This window comes from Thunnus thynnus, chromosome 20, assembly GCF_963924715.1.
Source record: "Thunnus thynnus chromosome 20, fThuThy2.1, whole genome shotgun sequence".
NCBI lineage: Eukaryota > Metazoa > Chordata > Actinopteri > Scombriformes > Scombridae > Thunnus > Thunnus thynnus.
This window is the reverse complement of record NC_089536.1, coordinates 19,711,575-19,734,429: the sequence shown is the minus strand read 5'-3', so window position 1 is coordinate 19,734,429 and position 22,855 is coordinate 19,711,575. Positions and strand designations below refer to the sequence as shown.

The window sequence follows — 22,855 nt, the reverse complement described above, 5'->3', positions numbered from 1 at the left end:
TGCTTATCTGTCCTCTCTAGGAAGTGACATTTAGCTGTGGTGTGTGTATGTGCATGTGCATATACACCCTATCTCTCTTTCTGCCTTTACATGACCATTTCATGATCCCACATTTCACGGTACATTTCATGCACATAACCACACGAGTCAACATATGCCGCTCCAAAGTATATAGAAAAGTGTTATCTTGCAGCCAGAATCAATGACATATAGAGGTGAAAGGAGCAAGAATCTACATAAGATGAACTATCTATAGCTTCCTATGTCTTCTCTCATGCCGCAATGGTTGTACAGGATGTGTGTTGCCTCTGTAGAAGACAGAAATAGGCCAGGAGATGCTTAAATAAAGCCTTTCTCACCTTTATGCCGGTACGAAATGTACTTTCCCGCATGGATAATAATAATAGACTGATTTAGGCTCTATGTCATATCAGTATAGCGCTGTGTAGGGGAGGGGAGGAACCAAGGAGAGAGCAGTGTTTAGATAGATGGATGTAAGCAGACAGACGGAGAGAGGACAGGATCAGCGTTGTACCTGCATCAGTATGCCACAGTAGCTTCTGCTCTGCCCTCGCTGTTCCTCTCTGCAAACAAGAGACAGCACCTGGCCTCTTCAGCCCTCCTCTCTGTCTCCACAAGAGGATGAATCTGTCATGATGTCCATTAGTGTTATTACTGTTCTGACATCCATGAAAGCAGTCAGGGTGTCCCTTACTGTGTTGACATAGCATGAAACCGGCGCTGGCATGCACAGCCTAATCTGACACATCAGATTTACCCGCTCCTACCCCGTCTATTCTACCCGGCATGCAGCAGAGTCGAGGAGTTATCCACTCCTACTCCCCTAAACTTACATACTTATCCACTACTTGCAGCGACTGTGAACCTCTTATGTACTCCCCCATTTTAAAAGTTCTTTCCGGCTGCCGCGGTGCTTGACATCTATCTACTTTTTGGTGGGTTCAGAGTGGCAAAGTGTGGATTTAATGTACAGCACATCTAATATTCAGCTCACGAGTCTGTGGAAATTGAGTTGACATTTGCGGAGGTTCTTCTTATTTTCCACCTGTTGTGATGCAGGGCTGTGCTTGGAAACACACAGTATGATGCATTAGTAAATGAGTAACGTAATTAGCTCATTCCCTTACATTTTTAAAGTGATGAATAAGGTTGCATGCAATTGTATTTGGATCACTATGACATGTCAAATCTTTGAATGACCAGTAGTCTCTTTACATGATTATTCAGTGTTCATTTTTTTTCTTCTAAAAATGTATCTTGTTTCTTGACTCAAACTGATCAAATTTAAAATATTTATTTTGATGCTCCTGGGCACATGGGTGGAGTATAACCTGAACTTTTGCCCACCTCTGCAGAGACCAGGGTTCAGTTTCTTATAGAGGTGTCTCTGCTTATTGACTGTTTGGAAATGGGAAGCCAGTGAAGGATCATGTCTTTGTTGCTCTGCTAGGGAACAAAGAGAATCACAGCAGTGATTGACTGTTGGCTCACCTGCTGCTCTCCCTGGCTCCGGGACGCACACTGAGTCAGACTATTGTCATAATATTTCAGTAAGGTTAATGTTACTTGATTATGAGACCTGACCTGTTAGCACAATTTAGCTAAAGTAGCTAATGTTAGCCCAAGTGTGCATTGCTCGGTGTTCCCAGTAGGCTAGCGTTAGCTTTGGTCCGAGGTAGTGGGGTGTGTTTCCAGAACGTGAAAGGCAACACCTTGCACTCTTTAGTTGGAACGTCCTGGCTCCAAAGGGAAAAGATGGCACCGACTATAAGCTGCAAAACAAAATGTTTTGACAAAGGAGCACCTGAACACAGTTTTATATTTTTGCCAATTGTGAGCTTATTCTTTCAGTGAATATCAAGTGTTATACATCATATGATTCAGGGGAACCTGCCCTTTCTTTCTGGTGCAGTGTAAAGTTACCATCAAGCCATCATCAAAAAAAAAAAAACCCAGTGAAAAAAAACTTGTGTTTTGTTGAATAACTCCATAGTCAACCAGGACATTTTTCTTTTCAACAGGAAAAGTTGTATTCAGGTGTTTTTTGAGCTCCATGTGAAATTTGCTGCAAATCCACCTTTTTCTCAGTGAGTTACAGCCATTTATTTGCATATCGTCCAGGGTGTTTTTTTAGTCGACAATGTGACAGTATTTACATTTTGGTGCTGTCTTTATATTTTGGTCAATATCACCTCTGAGAGTAAATATTATTATTATTAATATTATCTATTATTAATATAATAGACAACCTAATCTGTTGATATATGGAGGACTGCAATCGTTTACTTTTTGCACAGTGAGTGCACACAGTGACTCAAGTGAAGCCTGTAAGCTAGCAAGCTTCTGTTCCCGTATCACGTTATTGCACGCACTGTAAATTGGCCCTGATGGTCGTAAAGGCACTGTTCAAGGTGCCTCGGAAAGCTGAGAATCTCACAGTTCAGACAAAAAAAAAGCTCATTGTTATCGTAAACTGTTCCCAAGTTATTTAATGTTTTGTAGAATATGGACAAATGTAGCATTGACGCTACGCTCAGTTCCAGAGGGCTAATGAAAAATTAAAAAGAGAGAAAAATGTGGAGAAAAAGCAAATGAACTGCTGATTATGCACCACACTCCCCCAAAGTAAGTAAATAAACAAGAAAGGGTAAAATACTAAGTAGTAGTGTCAAATTATTGTTATTATTTCACATAAAAGTGAAAGTAATTGACTCTTAATGTACTATTTCTCTGTATTTTATGTTAAGATTGTGTTGTATGTCTTGCTGTAAGCCAATTTTCTCATTTGGGCCAGTGGAGTCTTGAATTTCATCATATGTATGTAGAAAGCGTTGCTAGTAGTACAAGTGTGGATGTCACTGCTCCTGGGAGAAAGCAGGTAACTTGTTGAAAACAAATGTGAACAGCCCCCATGGGCCTCTGATTTTAACGATTTATAAACTGACAGTAATTACATGGCACTTGTTGATTAATGAATGTGAACCCACATCAGTTCAGAGCTTTAATCGTGAATTGATATTTGACACTGTGTTATTAAATGCAGAATGTCTTCAATGAAGTGTCCCCTTATTTTCCCTTTGGTTTCCCATGGATGGATGTTCCACAGCCATTCAGCCCTGGTACCACAAAGTGTGTATTTTGAGGCAAGACAATGAAATTCACTCGGGACTTGGATTTTAGATCAAAAGAAAAACAGTAGTTTCAATTGAGGAAAATGTTGGCCTCCCGCAATGGCTGTTTGTTCCCGTCCCAAGCACCAGAGAGTAAAACGGAGCATTGCCCAGGCTTTGTTCTCAGCCTTGCTGGACACCGATTAGCCATGCTAGCAGCGGCCATGTGGCTCCATGCCTCTGCAGAGTCTCACAGTGAGGGAGGTCTGAATGCTCAAATGTCTGTGCCTGGTTTTTCTTCAACATCAGCAACCAAATCACAAAATAAACACAAATGCTAAATGTATTTTTAGTGGGTTTTTTTATTGAATGTGGGCCACGGGCGATATTGGATTTGAAAGCCTGGTCATTGGCAGTGTTATGGACAATTTAGCTGGTTTTAACTGTAACCACATAGTTCACATGGACACGAATAGAGGATTTGATCCTGTTACAGCAACAAGACATCATCATTCCAGAGTCGCAAGTCTTTTAAGTCATAATATGCAACTTCTTGCCTCGAGGCAGCATGTGATTGTGAGACACATCTTCCTCCAATTGAGCTCTCTAACTTGAAACATCGTGCCTCATGCATGAATGTTTTCTTATTTTTCTCTTATGTTTGTTCTTGCAAAAAGCAATAAGGGGAAAACAAGACAATTCTGTGTGGGATTCAACAATCTCTGTTAACTGCCTGAACTTGTCCTAAATCGCTCGTTTAGCCTGATGAATGCCACCTGTTCATGAGAAGGTGCGTGTTTGTGAGATGTGATTGTTAGCAGAATCCACACCCCTAAAATTGACATATAAGGCTGCATGTTCTACTCCGTTTGTTGGCGAGTTTCATTCACAAAAAAACTTTCCAAAGCGTAAAAAAGCACATTGCAGCTTCAAGTCCTGCTTTCAGAAATCAGAAAGCAAACGCAAATGCAGGAATGACAGTAGGAGATCCGAAACAACTAGAAAACATGAATCGAGCTAACATGTCATCAGAGCAGCTCTACACTGTGACAGAAATAAAGAGGGAATGTTAGAGTTAGATGCTAAAAACACATCTTTCTTAAGCAAAGCGCTCCTCGATGGGAGCCGGTCATGTGACAGAGATATTAGAGGAGACTATCATAGTCTACAGGTGATGTTACACTGTCAGCTGCAACACAAGATGATGGTGGACAGAGACCTGCAGAGAGACAAAGGAGCAGCAATTTTAAGAATGAATCTGTTTGTACGAGAGGTTCTCGCATGAGGCCCGCTGTTTGACTTGAGGCTGAGGAAAGCTGCATGTGAACAGCCAACGACATGGAAGAATAAACTGTAATTAAAAGTCAACCAAAAAGTAAAAAAAAAAACACTTATCCTCATCCTTAAAAATATCCCACTGATTTATTATTTTAATGTGATAGAAGAAGTTGAATGTTGCAGCTTTAACTTCAGCTTTCAAAGCACCATTTGAAGAAAAACAAAAACTAATTGGTTGTTGTCTCTCTTTGTCCTTCTGTGTTTGTGTTTCTCTCTGTCTGCAGGATGCCAAGTTTGTGGAGGAGAGGAGGAAGCAGCTGCAGGGCTACCTTCGCATGGTGATGAACAAACTGATCCAGACGCTGCCGGAGTTCACAGCCCGCCCTACCAAAGAGACCCTGCTGTCTCTGCTGCCTTTCTGTCTGTAAGTGGACACACACAGGCGTGTTCAATACAGGATCTGAGCTTTTATGTGAGCATGTGTAGTTGTGTGTGTGTGTGTGGAATAGATGCCAGTACATGTGTCCAGGTGCAGGGCTCCTATCTGTGAAAGATTGCTGACATTTTCAACGAGAACAATCAGGAAATGTGATAAAAAGAAAGGAGAGAAAGGAAGATTCAAAGGTGTGAATCCTGATTTTACCACCACAGACATCCAATTCTGTACTTACACGACCTCTAAAACGGAAAAACTGTCAGTTTTTGGCAAGAGTTTCATATCAATTCAATGAACGACATTTTAGAAAGAATTAGCTGCCACAGCTGTAGTGATAGTAGCAGTTACAGGATACAAAGCGGGAGGATTAATGTCACTGAAAATGTCAAATCCCTTGTAAACAAACTTCCCTACGTTTTACACTCATACACATATTCACACATACAGCGTATATGTTCTGTCACGCACACATCTTCACACACACACTCAGAGACACACTCAGAGTAGCATGTGTGAAAGTGCATGATGCCTCGGCCACCCACCTACCTACCAGGCTACATCAGAAAATTAGATGTTCCAGTCATTTCCTGTCAATATTCGCATCATTTTTCCACTCGCTGCGATCAGTCAGCGAGCGTGACCTGTCACACCGTCTGACTGGAATGTCATTTCCTCTCTGGAGACATCATCATGAGTCATGACACCAAAACAACAACAACAACAACGTAGAGTAATTTACATAGACGTAAACTCCTCGCTCTGTGGGCTTGTTTAAAGCCAATGGAATTTTTATGTTTATAGCTTTAATTATTTTGATGAAATGGAAGTTTTTGTTGCTAGAAAAATTATATCATTTTACAAGGCTTTTCAAGGCATGCCACACAGCAACAATATTATCAATATTTAATATTGTACATTAGTATAGTTACATTCAAAATGAGAAGTAATTGTCCAAAAGCTGTAGTCCAATAGAATAGAAGTGGACTCAAAGGCCTATAAAAACCTCCAAAGCACAGACAGCTCATTAGTCTGTGGTCTGTAGTTGGTCTGCAGCGAGAAGCTTAATAATTATGTCTCTCTTTCTCATATCTCTGAGCTGAAATGGGAACTTTTCTATTGCATGAATGGCATGAAATATTAGTGTCAAGCGAGCTGAGTCTGCTCGCGACATCATGAGACTACTTTCTGCTGTTCCTCCCACATTACGGTATTGTTTTTCAGAGTTAAATCTATCTTCATTCATACAGTATATAAGTCTGTCTTACACAGTTACTGCATGGTGGTCTACTTGGTGGTGTAAAAAGCCTAAATGATTTAATCCTTGTTATTGGTCAAAACTCTTTGGCTGTTGTATTTAAAAGTTAGCGATAAAGTTCAGATGACGCAACAAAGAAACAACAACAGCGAGATTGCATGACGACATCTTGAGGATCATATCATCTAACATGTTTCACAGAGGCTACAAACATATCTGCGTTTGATGAAGTTAAATAGCGACAGCTGACAGAGAGTTGATAGTTCAGGACTTTCACTTGCATATGCAGCTCTGTCATGGCCTGTTGTGATCTGTGCTGACACTGGAATCCTCATTGCTGTGACTCAATGGAGTTGGAGCCGACATTTGATCAACACAAATCAACAAACCCTTATAGTCCTGGTTCGTGTGTGTGTGTGTGTGTGTGAAATGCTACAGTTTCTTGCCACAGTCCCTTTGTTATGATGTTACTCTGAGGCCTGCCAGTGTCACGATACTTGATGTTACTGATGTCACAGATACATGATGTTACTGATGATGATGTTACTGTCTTGTCTGTTCAGTTGGTGTGATCAAACCTGTGCTAGTCTTATAATGAGGGATGAAAGCCTGATTAGTTTGGACATCAACGGAGAGGGAAGTGGAGAGGAAAGTGAGAATACTGCCTGACCATAAGTGGAAATCATACTTTGCAAACAAACAAACAAAAAACAATTTGTCAAATATGCCATACATTGCTTAGACACTCATAAATATTACAAATGGGTAAACGTCAGATCTACTTTTCTTTAAAGCAATAGGTCACATTTTGGTAAATATGCTTATTCAATATGTTGCTGAGAGTTACAATGAGATCAGTACCACTCTCACATTTGTACTGTAAATATTGAGCTACTGCCAGCAGCCGGTTAGCTTAGTACCTTAGCTTTGCTTAGCATTTATACTGGAAACAGGGAGAAATGGCTAGCCTGGCGCTGTCCAAAGGTTAAATAATCTACCTAATCTGCCTCTTAACTCATCATATTTTATCTTGTATGTCTTAAGGCATAAATCAGCATGTTGCGGTGTTGGGGAGATTATGTGCCAGACTATTTCTTGGCCTGGAGCAGTAACTTCCTGGAGTCTTAAGCTAAGTTAGCTAGCTGCTGGCTGTAGCTTAATATTTAATGAACAGACATGAGAGTGATATTGATATACATATCTAAGTCTCAGTAAGAAAGTGAATAAGTGCATTTCACAACATGTTGAGTGTGTCTCTATTTGTTATTTGTTCGCCATTATTTGTTTAAAGCCAATTATCCTCTGAACCTCCACAATACCATCAGATGTTGTTACTGGCAGATTCGTGACACAATGGCAAAGTCTATATAAGGATGGAGAGATTAAAACATGAGATGGCAGATGTTCAGGTGCATTAAGAGAATTAAAAGCCAGTGGAGAGAGAAAATGACAGGAAGCAGTTTAGTGAGAAAGATGAAGGGAAAAGGGCAGCAGACGACGGAGGGAAAGAAAGATGGGAGGGTTCACATGGGAAGGTCTGAGGAGACAGAGGAAAAGGGGAAAGACAGATTGGACTTCAGCACTCCCGATCTCCTGCTGAGGCACTCGTTGCTCAAAGGCCAGATGGATCTCAAAACTCCTTAATGATGCTGCGGTGACCTGAACACCTCATAAAATTAAGGGGTAGTTACTGGTAATGAAGTGAATTATTATGTTAGTTTCAGTGCCATAAAGCCAAAGATAAGTCACTACTTTGTCACCTCTTTGAAATATTAGATTGAAATTAAGTCATTCAAAAACCTTATCCCACGCCAATCCTCTGGTTGAGTTTTGTCATAATTAGTCACTCAGACTAATGAGAGAAAAACGTACTTGGAAGGGTTCCCACTGCTTTGATTAAACTAAGCAGTGGTTGATGAAAGCACTGACATCAGGCCATGCTATTTGATTATACTCACCTTCACAGATAGTATATAAGAGTAAGAGTGAATGGCATACCTGGTGTATCTTTTTACTTGCACTACACAGTACCTACATACCTAATAACGAATGACATTTCCATCAGCCTTAGTTGTACATAATATTACTAACATAATGCTAAAATAATATAGCGAACATGACAAACATTATACCTGAATATCATCACGTTAGTATTGTTATTGTGATCATGTTAGCATGCTAACATTAGCATATAGCTCAAAGCACCACCATTTAAGTACTACTTCACAAAGCTACTAGTATGACTGTGTATTTTTAGTCTTGTTTATTCTTAGCCATGTTGGCTTAAAAGTTGAGCATCGAAGAATTAATGAATGTCAAGAATGACAGTTGAAAACCCTGGAAAAAGCTGGTACTGCAAGTGGACCTTGAGTTGGGATTGTTTTGTCAAACAACATAGTTTTGTGTATTTTGTTAATTGTATTTTCAATGATGATCACCAACTGAAGGTGATCATTAACTTACTTCTTAGTTAAACACTACCACTGATATGTAATTTATTTTTAAGTAAAGGGTACGGCAGTACTAAACGTTTATTTGTGCTCGAGAGCTGTGATGTGTACAGATCTCTCTGTGTCTCTCCACACTCACTTCTTTTGACTTGCATGCTGCAATTTTCCTCACTTGTCTGGAACAGCAACGTGGTCACACCTCTCCATAGATTTGCTACCACTTAGTATGCAGCTCGGCCTCAACGCATTTATGCTTTACTCAGAACACAAAGTACACACACTCAGTGTGGGCTCTCGTCTTATTGACCTACTGCCTCAGAAAAAAAGTATTGCGGACCTTTGTTTCACTGTCAAGAGCAGTTTGACTTCAGAATGAGGATGTAACCTTTTATCGTGCTGGCTGAAATTTTTGGTGTGTCTGCTTTACGTGAGAGGCTTACTGTCTGTGTGTATGTGAAAGGAAATACAGACGGAATAGTTCATTATCCAGCCTGTACTTTTCACAGCACCCCACCTCCTGCTGTTAGACAATCAATTTGATGCATGCTTTTGTTTGTGTACCAGTTTACTCTAATTATGCTCCTCTGCAGTCAAATTATTAATATTCCAGCAGTGCCTGGGAAAGTTATTATCCTGCACAAGTCAATATCATGTCCAAATGGGGGGACAAGCACATGCTGAGAGCCAGAAAAAAATCTATAAGCCTAATTAATTTAGGACATTTAGCTACTTTACCCAGTTTGATATGAATAAATGAGATGGCATGCAGTTTCAACTCTACATGCTGCCCCCAATTTAGTATGATTTTTGCTGATATAACTCCCCGTCGCATCACTTTTTGGTCAACCTTGGTCACATTCAAATTGTGTGACTGCACTTGATTGAACTCGCCTGGTGCCGTGGAGATACGGCAATAAGAGCTGCTGCTCAATGTACATTTTTTACCCAGAGGAAAAGGAATAATGTTCACCATATTAACAAAGTTCAGGCTGCTCTGAGATTGGCTCGTCATGCTTTCCCCCCCAAAGCAGTTTGATCTTGATGGTTATGACACGGACACTTTGCAACCATACATTTTTCATACCTAAGTTTGACTTGTGCTTACATGGCAGCGCTTCTTCCACCTATCTGCCCTTTTCCACACCACACAGCCTCTCTCGGCTCTTAAGGCCAAAACACACCGCTGCCGAACGGCGCGTGTCAAAAGAGCCGCCCTTATTATTTTCTATGTATAACCCCCACACTTCACGCCACTGTCCTGTCCTTTTTTCCAAAGAAAAAGATGTTTTGTACTTCAAGACAATGTTGGCCCAACTACAGACGTTATTTACTAGTTTGTTGCTTGCTTTTCACTGTTCTTTTGATTATTTCACTTGTGCCTTCATCTACAAGGGAAAAACTAATTAATTGTTTGTTGATCTGCTGCTTTTAAAACATAATCTCACTGCTCAGACTATTATTTTTTTCAAGTTATTAATCAAAAAATAGACAACTACAATAGCCAACTCACCCATGGCATTTCGTTGTCCCATGCTGTACTCATAGGACTGCAGTTACATCCAGTTAACTATTATATTGATGCGCTGCAGCACAACACTTCCTGTAGGTGCTAGGGGCGGCAAGTGATGTGCGTCATATGACACACCGTGGTGAAGTGTTTTCAGCTTTACTGTGCTGCTTTTTCAGCGCCTGCTGCCTCCCATACAACCATATGGCTTGTGGTGACACTTGTAGCCAAAGCACCTCACCATGAGTGCATTTATTTTTAGCACGTGTTGTCCGAGTGGGAATCACACTCCTAACACAGGACCGCCCAGATGTCCCAGATAACCTTAATCACAACTCTACCAGCTGGGATGCATCATTAAAGAGGCCAGCACTGTTGTTTTGGACATCAACATGGAAATGCCCTCTTCCTCTGATCTTAATATTTATTGAAAATCCCTTTCTAAAAAGAAGCACTTGAACTCCCCACTCCTCTGACACAATCATTGCCTCATCGTGAAAGATGTCTTGGGGATGAAATGCTTCAGAGGTAGAGCAGGGGACCACAAGGTGTTTCAGACAACAAGAAAGCATTTAACCCCAGGCATTCAGTCTCCCTGCTTTGCTTTTCCGTCCTTTTGACAAGTGCCTCTCATTCATCCTCATCGTTATCTGATAAGACTCAGGGATCAAGGGTTCACATGTTGTGAAGATGGTAGTCATGGTAACCAGGGTGATGATGTCATCAAGTGGCCAAGATTATTTCCTCCTGAGGAAAGTCTGGGAAGTCTGAACAGCATCACAAGATCTGAGATTAATGAGATCTGATCTGCTGTGTGTCACAAATAATTCCTTCCTGTGGTGAGAGCAGGGATAATGAGGGTTTAGATGTGGTTAATATTAAAAAGGTATTAAAAAGGATATCTGGAAAGCTGACCAACTAAGTGCTGCAATGAAGACAGCACATCAATAGTTTTTTATGTCATTAGAATTAATTTCTCATCTTAGCCGAGATGTTCTCTCTCTCATAACTAAGCATGGTAGGCCTGCCTCTCAATGTTGAGGAGACATTTTTTGTTTTGGAAATGTGTCTAAAAGAAGAAAGAAACCAACCTCCAAACTCCTTAAATCTTTGTTAAGACAACTTTCCAAAAACAAAAGAGCAAAAGTGTAAAGAATAGATTAAGCAGTGTATTTATCTGCTTTAATGTAAGCTACAAACGTTAGCATGTCCAGCTAACTAGTTTACTTTTCACGGTAGTAACCTAGTGTTATTTCCAAGGTCAGGAGTTAGCATATCATTAACTAATAACATTAGTTTGTAAGGTTAGAGGCTGTGTTTTTAAAAAAGGCCTGTCACACCTAGTACATACTACATGTAGTATTTTACTATTGTGTGAAAGACACTCTTTAACGCTATCATAGTTTAGAATTATGTTAGCATTTCTGACCTACTCCTTATCGGATTTGAGGAAGCTTACACTCCAGCATCTGCAGGTAACATTACCTGAGATATGTTATGTTTGCCAAACATATCAATTCTCATCCTAAAAGCTATTTCTCTTGATAAAAGTGACATAGTGACAAAATGTTTAAAAATACGAACAAAACGAGTATGTAAGCTAGCAAAATGGGGTTGCGTGGGATATACAGCTTTAGTTATAGTTTTGTAGCATGATATCATGTTTGTAGCCATCAAGTGCATATTTAAGAACCCCTTTTAAAAACAAAAACAAAAAACAATTCAGCTGGAAATATTAAAAAGTCAGCTGGAGACAGTGTTTTCAACCAACTCATGGAGCTAACGTTAGCTTAATTACCTAGCTAGGTACAGCTAATAAAATCTGCCAGCAATGGTAGTCATTTCAGCCGGCAAAATCAATGGTTGCTTTTTAGAGATAAGAAGTCGTCTTTTGTCTAATTCAGCCTGAAATCAAGGACCCTTTGTTTCAAAAATTACCAAGAATTTCAAGTGATAAATCTGCCACTGTTGTCATTGTAGACTGTATCTGAGCTGTGTGAGAATTGTAAGCTGGACAGGCTTAGCAACAGCCAATTTAATACGTTTCTGCACTCTCTGGCCACATCATTAGGTACACCTGTGTTTCAGTTTTTGTTGATGTTGTCAGAAAGGTGATAATTCTACTCTATGTTTATTATTGAGGTCATAGTGGACGGTGGTGGTGTACCGGGGTGCATTATATCGAATAGTGTTCCTAATATTTTGTGCACTCCAGTAACACTTTTCATTATAACGCACTCCAGTACACCACCACCCACTACGACCTCAATAACAAACATAAAGTAGAATTATCACCTTTCTGACAGTGTCAACAAAAACTGAAAATATATAAGCTCGTAAATGTAGAATTTATGGCAGAGCCTGGTTTTCCAGAAAATGTTCTCTGGCAGAAGGGAAATGATGCATTTAAGTCTCCAGATGCAGCATCAGTGTTTTGTTTTGAATAATAAACTTGGTAATAAACTTAACCAAATGTTCATTTAAAGTCTTAAGCTCATTTCCTCTCCTTCCCACTGTTCTCTCTCATCCAGAGACACTCCCCAGGCCAATGACGGCGGAGCCAAGACTCCCCGGTCCAAAACGTCATCCCGCTTCCCCAGACTTGGTCGCAGCCGCAACCAGGAAACCAGACCTGAACCCCAGAGTGGCGACCTTTAACCCCAGAGCCTTTGAACTAATAATCTCTAGTCTGAGGATAACAACGCTCCTGGGTCCACCCTGGACTGTGACACACAGGCTCACAGTGTGAGAGGACATTAAAGGCGTCTAACGGACCTTCAAAGCCTTACAGATAAAAAGCCTCAGCCAAGGTGGGGAGACGGATGCGTTCACATCACAGGACTGTCTATGAGAATATGTAAATGTTTCTGTGTGCAGCCTGGCTGAGTAAAGGATAAATGACTCCCCAGAGGCTGCCTATCGATGGACCCAATCATATAGCACCTCTTACCTCACTGAGAGAAAGAAAGACACTATAAACTGCACATGGACTCACATGGACTGCCCTCTCTTATCTCATACACCATGAGATGACGGGGATGTGTTTTATTTCTTACTATGCTCAGTTTTGTAGTGAAAGTGTATCATGGTCACAGTGCCTACAGTGTTTTTGTAGCTGCTTTCCTGCTCTGGGAAGGGAGGGAAGGGTACATAGAGAGGTGAAGAGGGGGTACATTAAAGTATTCTCTCTGGGAATGAAATTTATTTTTCAGCTAATGTGTCAGCATTTTGGTGCCATTACATTTTAGACAACGATGATTCACAATCTCTGGCATGGACCACCAAGCAATGGGCATTCCTTTTTCCTACTTCGGTTATTTATAATATTATGGCTATTATAGATAATAATCTGCAGAAAGTGTAACATATCTTGATGTCACCAGAGAAACAGTAATCATCAAAAATATCTTTTAAAATCCACATGATGATCATATTAAAGGATTAGGGTTAAGCACCACTGATAACACAAAAAGCGGTTATTGAGAAATTTCACAAATAAGCATAAATTCTTGCTGTTTCCTCTTAAAAACATCTTTTCTCACATGCTCATGTCTTAGATTAGTTTCAAGTATCTTCTGTGATGTGTAGGATGAATTCATGTCAGAAAAATTTACGAGTTTAAAGGAAGGGAAACCTATTCAACAATCAAAAAAAGTTGCAAGGTGTGTTTCGTACGGTTTACCCCACACTATCGTACATCACATAAATAAGGGTCTTCATCAAAGGTGGACTGGCTACGATAAAAAAAAAAAATGTTTTAAACTAATGCTTTTAACTAATGTGTCTTAGGATTTAATGCGGCGTTACAGTGCAAATGAATGTTTTAACGATGACTAAACACTTGAAGAAAAGCTGCTTGTTAGAGTGCAAGGAAAGGGCTGCTGAGCATCAAGTGTGTGTAAAACAGAAGCTCATGCCATATGTACAGATTACCCAAGAGTAGTCAGAGACTATCTTCAAACGAGGAGTGACTCGAAGGGTTTCCGGAAAACTTGAATCAAAGGGTCGGCTCACAAAATGGTAGACACTGTTCACCGTCTATGAGGGGAAGTGAACAAACACTTGTGGGTTTTTAATTACGCTGTTATTCTATTATACAAAAAGACCCTCACAAGTATCCGACTTTTAGTAAACACTGCGATGTTGTCAGGAAATTCACACAGGGATACCGTCAGTTTTTTGTTTTTTTTTCATCAGACTTCCCTGAGACCGTTCACAGAATAAAACCGACCAAAACATCGACATGGGAAAGAAAAGAAGGTATAGCAGCAAAACTTTCAAATGTTGCTTTTTAAGAAATTGTTTCACATATTGACATTCTTACTTTTTCTCAGTCTGACAAATGGCACTGTTGCATCCTATTTAGACGACATGTAATGTGTAAACATGGATTTCTATTAGTCTTCTTATTAAAGACTATACTCTGCTGTGATACAGTGAAACAGGTGATATTTTTGGTGTAGCACTGCCTTATATGCACTAGATCCCACTGCATTGGACTATATTGTGTAATGCTGACAACATTGTCACAGTCTCTCCATTATAACAATAAACAAGTAGCCTTTTCATAGACATCTTTTACAGTGAAGGTTGGGATCCATTTGTCTCTGGGACCACTGGTGGATCTATCTTCTCTGCACAAATATCCATATTGTAGTTGAGGTAATGCACAGGATGACATCGATCTCTGAAAGCTGTGTTGACAAAAACCCTGCAGGACAAATCTGGTGCTATTTTATCTTATCTTTCTCTTATTGTTGGCAAATCCCATGAAAATACCAAAAGCAACAACAAATGTACCCTACTAACAAGAATTGTCTGTAGCTAGCTATCCATCCAAATTAAGTGCAGACTTTCACAAAATTTCCAGAATTTCTGTGAAAGAAAATTTGAATTAATGCACGTTTCCATCCACTGCAGTTTTTCGAATATTCGGAGTTGGGTCATCAAGATAAGTTGCCATCAGACAGCCCTTTCCTTTGGCACTACATTTTCTCAACCGTAAAACTTAGTATTCCTACACATGTCAGGCACTATTATGCTGTTTGGATCAGTGCATAGCATGTGTAGGATTATGGAAGTTATACGGTTTAGAAAATGTAGTGCCAAAGAAAAGGGCTGTCTGATGACAAGGTAAAGCGGTGAAAATATTCTAAATATAGCGTACACTTAAACTGATATTGATTTTTTTTTAGGTGGCTAAAATTCATTTTGCTGCTGGCCCTTTCCACAGCAGTACATTGCTTAGCTTCCGTGCCGGTACTTCCACCTGCTTCTCCAAATGGGTGGGGTGTGGACTGCCATCTACTGCAGGTAATACACTGACTATGGATAACTACCTCACACAACCCCACAACTATCCCTTTAAACCATTTCAGAAAAAGGGGGCGCAATGAGATGACATAATTAAAACAGCACCTGTCACAGACATTTCTGTGTGTTTCACGTATTAATTTGAGGAGAGTTACAGTCTCTGTCAGCATTTTACGTCTCTTCAGTAGAGTGGAAACGTTCGGGGTAGGTTAAGTCTCATGCTTCATGTACGTCATGATTTAATTGCTAAATCTGTATCCATTACACTTTGCTTTTATCGATCTGCCAACTTTTCCACCTCAGCCAAGTATAACTTTTTTTTTGCAATATTTCGAGTTTTTTTCAATTTTTTTGCATTTCCACTCTGTTTTTTTATGTGCAAATTGAAAATACAAATAAAAACCGGTGGATGGAAACACACCTAGACTAGTCAAGGCCAGATAAAGCTTATCTCTCTGTGCCAAAGACCTTCTATGATAACAACATATCAATGAAGACATACTGTTGCACGGGTTGACATGTCCCTGAAATTAGCTCCAACAAATACACAGTTTACTCCTGAATGAGTACGGCTTGCTAAAAGCTAGTTTTAGGAAATGATTAAGCCATTTTTACAAATTCACAAATATATTTGTGATTTGTTTTACATCTTCAGGAGGAATGAATTAGCTCAGGGACAGACAAGCTGGGGAAATCAGAAAGTGCAGAGAGACGGGCAAAAAAAGGTCGTTTTTGGTCTTTTCATGGGTTTTGTTGATGATATAAAAAATCTAGATATATTTATCACCAGCCTTATCCTTTCAACCAGGAACTTCCCTTTATTTTTTTCCAGATATCTGAAAGATAAATAATGTGCTTGTCTCTAGTTTGAAACAGGACTTTAAGTCAATATTGTTTCTCCTATGGCTTGAAGCTCTAAATGCTGAATATATCTCAGGTGCTGTTGAGAATGCACAAACACAAGCCTTTCATTGATAATACCAAGAAAAAAAGAAGAGATTGTTGTTCAGAGTGGTTCCTGGTGGACATGCAGGTTAACCCTGTCTTGAGGTTTTAAACGTCGCCATGATATGATGACAAGCATCAATATTCTTTCAAACAGCTCCATCTCCTTCCCTCAGCATCCTCTGGACGCTGGCAAAGGAAGGAAATCTCTCTGTACTGTACCTTGAGGCTGGTGATCAGAGCGACGACAAGCAAAAGAAGCGGGATTAGTTTATTGAGATGCAGCCAAAGTGTTCTCTTGCAGTATGCCATGTCTGTTCTTGTGTACATTTCTGTCCTTGCCTTAGTCAGCAGTCAAGCCTTATCTATCAGTGTCACATCGAAGAGGGGCTGAACAATAAAGTACAGTGTACATACATTACCGAAGCCTGTGTCAGTGTTGTGATTGGTAAACTTGTTGCCGGTTTTTATGCATGAAGGCAAAAGGTCATTTGGCAGTTCTGCTGTATGAATAAGCTTTTGTGTGAGTGCATGTCTATTCACAACATCTGTGCATTCATGCATGTGTCGGTACATACGGTAAGTGTGCATAGCGAATTTAAATACAGACAGGTGTATAACTAAAGTGTGCATGTGTTTATGTAAAGAGATGTACGCGTCAACACACGCATTATATTCTGCATATGTACTGTATGCATTAATGGATGGATAGATACTGAGAAATCCATCTTCGGAGCATCTGTGGCCCTCCATGCATCTGTTTCGCTTGTCCGGTTGTTTTTTAACCTTCACTGCTTCACTAAGCGGTCTCTGAGCTTTTATTCAAACCACCCAGCCATTTTTGGAAAAGACTTTTTTTTTTTTTTTTTTTTTTTGCTGTTTCGGGTTTGCTGTAGCAGGTCGGTGGAGAGAGGAATGGCGAGGGTGTACAAAATGCTCGTTGTCCATTGACCAGAAAATTGGTTACAAGCCCGTTTAGGATCTGGATGGCTGCTTTTGGCAATGTTAGACAACATACACACACACACACACACACACACACACACACTCACAACTGGCTGCATGCAAGCCAAGTACACAGAGCACTGACACAAATATCTAATGTTTCTGTTGGTTTTAATAGAAAAGAACAAAAATACAGTAGAAAAGCCAACAGGTGCCTGGTTTAGCTTTGTCCAATATCAGTTAAAATCTGTTTAAAAGTGTGAATAACTTTAATAAACGTTTCAGAATATATACAGGCCAGCTTTCTTATGTAACTATTATGATAGGTGTTTTAAGTTTGGTGGATGTGTGTAGGAAGAGATTTTAAGATGGGAACTGACATCACACATCAGGGGTGGATCTAACTTTATTAACCACTGATGAAGCACACCTGGTGGACACCATAAGGGTAACTGTGGAAGTGATCCCTCGGAGGTTTGACTTGCTGTTTTGCACTGTGTGACAATTTGGATCTTTTTATACACCCTTAAAATAAAAGCAGAACTGCTTGCATCAAAAGAAGAGCAGAATGACCAAAACCAGAGGAGGCTTCCCAACCGGATCTGCTACAATCAGCCTCACAAGAAGGCAATGCATCACGTGGATGATCAGAGTCCAGCTCTGAAGCTATAGATGAGGCAAACTTATTCTCCTCTCAGGCTGGAGAAACAAAACGCACACATGAGGGACAAATGGGAGTATCTTCATCATACAGAGCTCAAGCTGTGAGCAAGCAAAGTGAAAGGTAGGCCACATTTTCAAATTTTGGATGATTAAAAGTCATTACAACCTATGTTTTCGTGCTTTTACATTTTATTTACTACAATTAAAGTAGTGGATGTGCAGCAAATTATTTGAGCACCTGTTGAGCTCCTTTGCCCCAAGTGAGTCTCTCAGGGTGGCACTTCCTCGCAGACTGTGATTAACCAATCAAATGCTTTAGCTTGTACAGTAGATAAAGTTAAGGGAGGAGAGCTAATGACAAGCACTCGTGTCAATCCTGTCTATGTCTTCATACTCCTTCATGTGTGAATATTTTTGCCTCACAACTGTAGCAGACTCGTGTGTGAGTATTTGAGTGTGTGTCATATTTGTAATTTGAAATTTAAGTGCTGTATTTATCAGACTATTAAAAAAGAAATGTTGAACTAAAGTGAGAGCAAAAATCCTTGACTTTTAATCCAGAGACTAAAAGCTATTTATCACATTTCTTCAAAATGCTCTTTAATTTAAGAGAGCTGCAGAGGTCTGACTTATGAATAGATGTGAGGTGAGCACACACCTTTTGAGTGACAAAAGCAGAACAGTGTACATATAATTTAGAATAAGATAGTTTAATAGATGTTACATCACTTTTTTCCTGCATTCATAAGGGGTGCAATCAAGAACAAAGAGACAAACAAAATCAGTGTGAGCTCCTCACATTTAACTTTTCTTTTGCACTTCCACTGAAACAGCTGTGACACACTAGATAAGGAAAGGTGTGTGCTGTGTCTCCTTTTTCTACCTGACTGGAAGCTTCATCCGCTACAGAGAGCTGCTCTTGAGCCAAGACTGTCCTCGTGGCGACGTCCACCAGTCAAAATATGAATAAATTTGCCTTGCTGCACCTCGTCCCCTTTTTCTTTGTCTCATATTTTCTTCTCTCCTTGAGGGTATGGAGGTCCTTCTTGGCTCGTTTTACAGGACTGCATATAATTACCAAGCGCTTACCTTTGTGTGAGGAACATCAAGGAGACGGAAACCCTGGTTTAAACAAGGTCATTGTATAAGCAGTCCTCCTATCTCTACAACGCACAATACTGGCTTGGCATCGGGACGCATGTTCATTATAATGATAAGGAACAGACTGATGTCTCAAGCACCCTATAGACAACAGGCCCTTTAGGAAGGAGCTTCCTAATAGAAACCAAGATTAGCATGTGCTTTATATTTATGCTTGCTAGGCGGGGAGGAGCAGATGTTCCTCAGAGACTGTGGAGTCTCCATCAGCTTTGCTGAGCTGCATTGATCTGAAGCGCTTGTGTCAGTAATTACAGTAACTTTTAGCTTGATGAGGCATTTTGATAGTTCATAGAAGACACTTTTCAATACTGTGGTTTCCTGATTTAAAAAGTGGTGTGGTCTGCCATGTGATGAGCAAAACCAAAATTCCTAAAAAGGACTTCTCCAATAGTAATAATGATAGTTTGATTATAAATACCACAGTGTACAGTACGTGTATAGATAACACATACTTATATGGTTAAAACTACCATCAATGGGAAAATCTATTATAATATTTGACATTTTACACGTGGTTAACATGCAAAAATGTATATATATAATTAAGACATGAGTTTAACTAAATGTTTTTGATTTAAGCACATTTACACACAGGGGAAGGGTCAGAAAAAATGGGATTTTTTTCTTCATTTGAATTATGAAGGAAAGTACTTGTGACACTGACATTCAAGTTCAAAATGGTCAAAACCAAGTATCAGGATTTTAGAGAAAGAAAAACTATTTTTTTTTATCAATTATAAATCTGAACTCTATTACATTGAAAATTAGATATAATCAAAACAATTTTTTTAAAAATTTGATCATTTTTTCATCATTACCAAGTGTCACAACCTGGCTCCTAGGCTGTGACAAAAACCAGAAACATAATGAATATTGAATAATAAATTTAATTTTGGTAGAATTCAAAGTAAATTCATTTACAATAAATTGGTAAAAAAGAGACATTTATTTACAGCAAATGAGTAAAAAAAACAAAACAGTTGATAGGTTGGTTGAGTCTGTAATATCAGTAGTGTGTAGGGAGAACAGAAGCCACAACGTGGTTGTCTGTGGGGAGGAGAGTTTTCATCTGGACTGGTTGTGCACGCAGGATCCAGGTGTCTCTCGTGCCACTGACTGTGCTGCTTTCAGGTCCAGCCTCTGCAGACAGGAAAACACTGAACAGTATCAAAGCGCACAAGCAGTGGAAAAGTCATGAAAAGAACAAGCATTTATTATTTTTTATCATTTATTATTTATTTATTATATTTATATAAATATAGATATAAATATATTAAAAAAAAAATATATATATATATACATGTACACTTAAAATTATAATAGACTTAAGCAGTTGATAAAACCTGTTTGATCAACTGCTTAACTGTTGTCCTAGCCGTCACAGGAAAGCAGAAGGTGGAAAGCGCCTGTGATCCTACTGAGGAGGCGTCTAAACCAGCCGTCCTGCTTGACGTTGTCCTCTGGCTGGACGTCGGCCTCTTTCAGGTCATTCTCCTCCAACGTGGCCCACTCATGTTCTGACACTGCAGTAAGAGTTGGGACCCTTCGCCGTCGAAGAATGCCTCCTGGTCCTGCTGTCTGACGTGTGGAAGGCTGCCAGCTCACTTCAGGCTCAGTCTCCTCAGGGTCTATCGTAATGCAGACGTCTGGGCGGGAGCACTGAGGGGGGCTGTGGTAAAAAAGAGGATGCCGCAGAACCTCCAGGGGTTTAATGCGCAGGTCTGCATCCAGCTGCAGCATCCTCTTGACCAGGTCTACGAAAAGACGCTGGTCGCTCTGGTGTCCCCTCTCCATGGCCAGGACCTGCTCGAGATCATCAAGAGACCCCAGTCTGATGTATCTCGTCTCTTCAGCGTAGAACCCCGTCTCATACGCGAACTCCTCTGGCGTCTTGAATGTCCACCGTGGCTGACTATTCTGCTGTTTGTGGAAGTAATAATCTGTGCCCATTCCACGATCCAGCAGATAGTCAGCTAGCTGACCCTGGGTCTCCATGATGAAGTTCAACATGTCGTAGTCTGTTTCCCCAGGATACAGAGGGCAACCTGTTGCCAGCTCCACTGCTACCAGTCCCAGAGACCACATGTCGATGGCCTCGTTAAATGGGATGTGTAGCATGATTTCTGGTGCCCTGTACCATGTTGTTTGTACACAGGCACCAGCTTTAGCTGCTGACACAGGACGAGCTAGTCCAAAGTCAATCAACTTAACTTTTAGCGGCTGCTGCTTTCGGTCCACAACCATGACGTTATCCGGTTTGAGATCGGCGTGCACGATTCCGATCGATCTCAAATGGGACAGGGCTGTGGCCAGCTGATGCACGACTGGACTCAGCTCTCTGATGGAAAGACCCTGATGATTCCTGTCTGCCATGTAATCCCGCAGGCTTTGGTCCAGAAGTTCGAAGTTCAGGCAAATGTGTTCTTGATCAAAGAAGAAGCCATTCCACCTAACGATGTTACAGGTGTCTGGATCCAGACACCGCAGCCTCTTCAGAATGGAGATCTCCAGTTTTGCCTGACAAACGACCTCGGGGTGATTCTTGTTCACCTTCACAGCCTCCGTCCTGCCAGTTTCAGTGTTGCGGCATTTGGTCACGAAACCAAAGCCGCCCTCGCCGAGGAAAGCCTCCACAGTGTGGCACCTGCCGAGTGTGCTCCCTTTAAAAATCTGCAGCTTGTCTGTATGGAGGGAGAACAGAGAGAGAGGATATGAGTACATCATGTCACACTTTAACAAGACAGCAAATAAAATAAGTAATTCAATAATATGTATCAATTAATGTCAGCAATGTTAAGTTATAAAACTCAAAAAATGTTGTTAAGTTGACAAAATGTTCAACACATTCATTAAAATGGTCTAATTGTAAACACTTGGGTTAATATGTTAATGAGGACACAGATAGATAAAGTATTGAATCACTGATGTTGATCAAGTAAATCAGCAAAATAGTTCAACTCACCTGACGTGTTCATTGTGATGTTGATGGATGGTCTTCGGATATATTTTGAGACGTAATTGAAGTGTGCGAACGTAAAGACTTGATCGTACACAGTTAACGTGGTTCTCCTGTTGCTCTCAGGTTGAGATTCTGTCTGGTTTGCAGTTACTTATAGATTCTGTATCTGATTGATTCCTTTGTGACATGAGAGAATTTTATGACATCACTGGGTCATGGCTTTGTGACATCGTTTGCTTTGGCGTGTGTGTGTGTGTGTGCGTGTGCGTGTGTGTGTCTGTGTGTGTGTGTGCGTGCGTGTGTGTGTGTGTGTGTCTGTGTGTGTGCGTGTGTGTGCATGCGTGTGTGTGTGTGTGTGTGTGTGTTCATGTATGCATCTATTCAAAAAACTAACTTTAAACCCATATCAGGCCATTACTATGTTAAATCTATCTACAGTACACAGGCCTTGTATGAATTAGAGCTGATTCAGCAAAAATATTTGTTGATTTCAGTGCATTTCTTACAAGAGTACATTAAATAATGAATTCTTATTGATGTATTATATGTCTCCATGATTTGTTGTGTGTGCACTATTCTTTATTAATACTGATTATAAAACGTTGATAAATCACTTGTTACAATGGTGCGACTGGACTTTGTAGTTCATACAAATTGCTTTTGTTTTGCAGACATGAATGTGTCTCTTACACAGAATTCAGTATTGTGTTGGAAGTGCATTCATCATGTTAGTACATTCAGAAATTAATACTAATTAATTAATGTTATATAAATATATTTGCATCCATTCCTTTCAACAAAAGACCTGAAAT

General features: G+C 40.1%; 2 protein-coding genes across 4 annotated transcripts in view; one reads left to right on the top strand and one right to left on the bottom strand.

The window, feature by feature from the left end:
• Positions 1-16,736, top strand: part of snx29 (sorting nexin 29) — a 149,285-nt gene extending 132,549 nt beyond the window's left edge. The window contains exons 20-22 of one of the 3 annotated variants that reach the window (XR_010924791.1): positions 4,694-4,833; positions 12,589-15,370; positions 16,492-16,736. Coding sequence is in view for 1 of the 3 variants with exons in the window: in XM_067575602.1 (XP_067431703.1) it covers positions 4,694-4,833; positions 12,589-12,715 (267 nt within the window). In the remaining 2 variants the exon portion in view is untranslated. Of the gene's footprint in view, positions 1-4,693; positions 4,834-12,588 lie in introns of all 3 variants that reach the window. The other 2 variants (XR_010924790.1, XM_067575602.1) reach the window with 2 other exon arrangements.
• Positions 16,737-20,435: 3,699 nt separating this feature from the next.
• LOC137171868 (homeodomain-interacting protein kinase 2-like) lies at positions 20,436-22,789 on the bottom strand. The gene is made up of 2 exons (XM_067576054.1): positions 22,047-22,789; positions 20,436-21,765 (listed from the first exon to the last, which is right to left on the bottom strand). The coding sequence occupies exons 1-2, from the start codon at positions 22,057-22,059 to the stop codon at positions 20,456-20,458; spliced, it is 1,323 nt and encodes a 440-aa protein (XP_067432155.1). The 5' UTR covers positions 22,060-22,789; the 3' UTR covers positions 20,436-20,455.
• Positions 22,790-22,855: the final 66 nt, after the last annotated feature.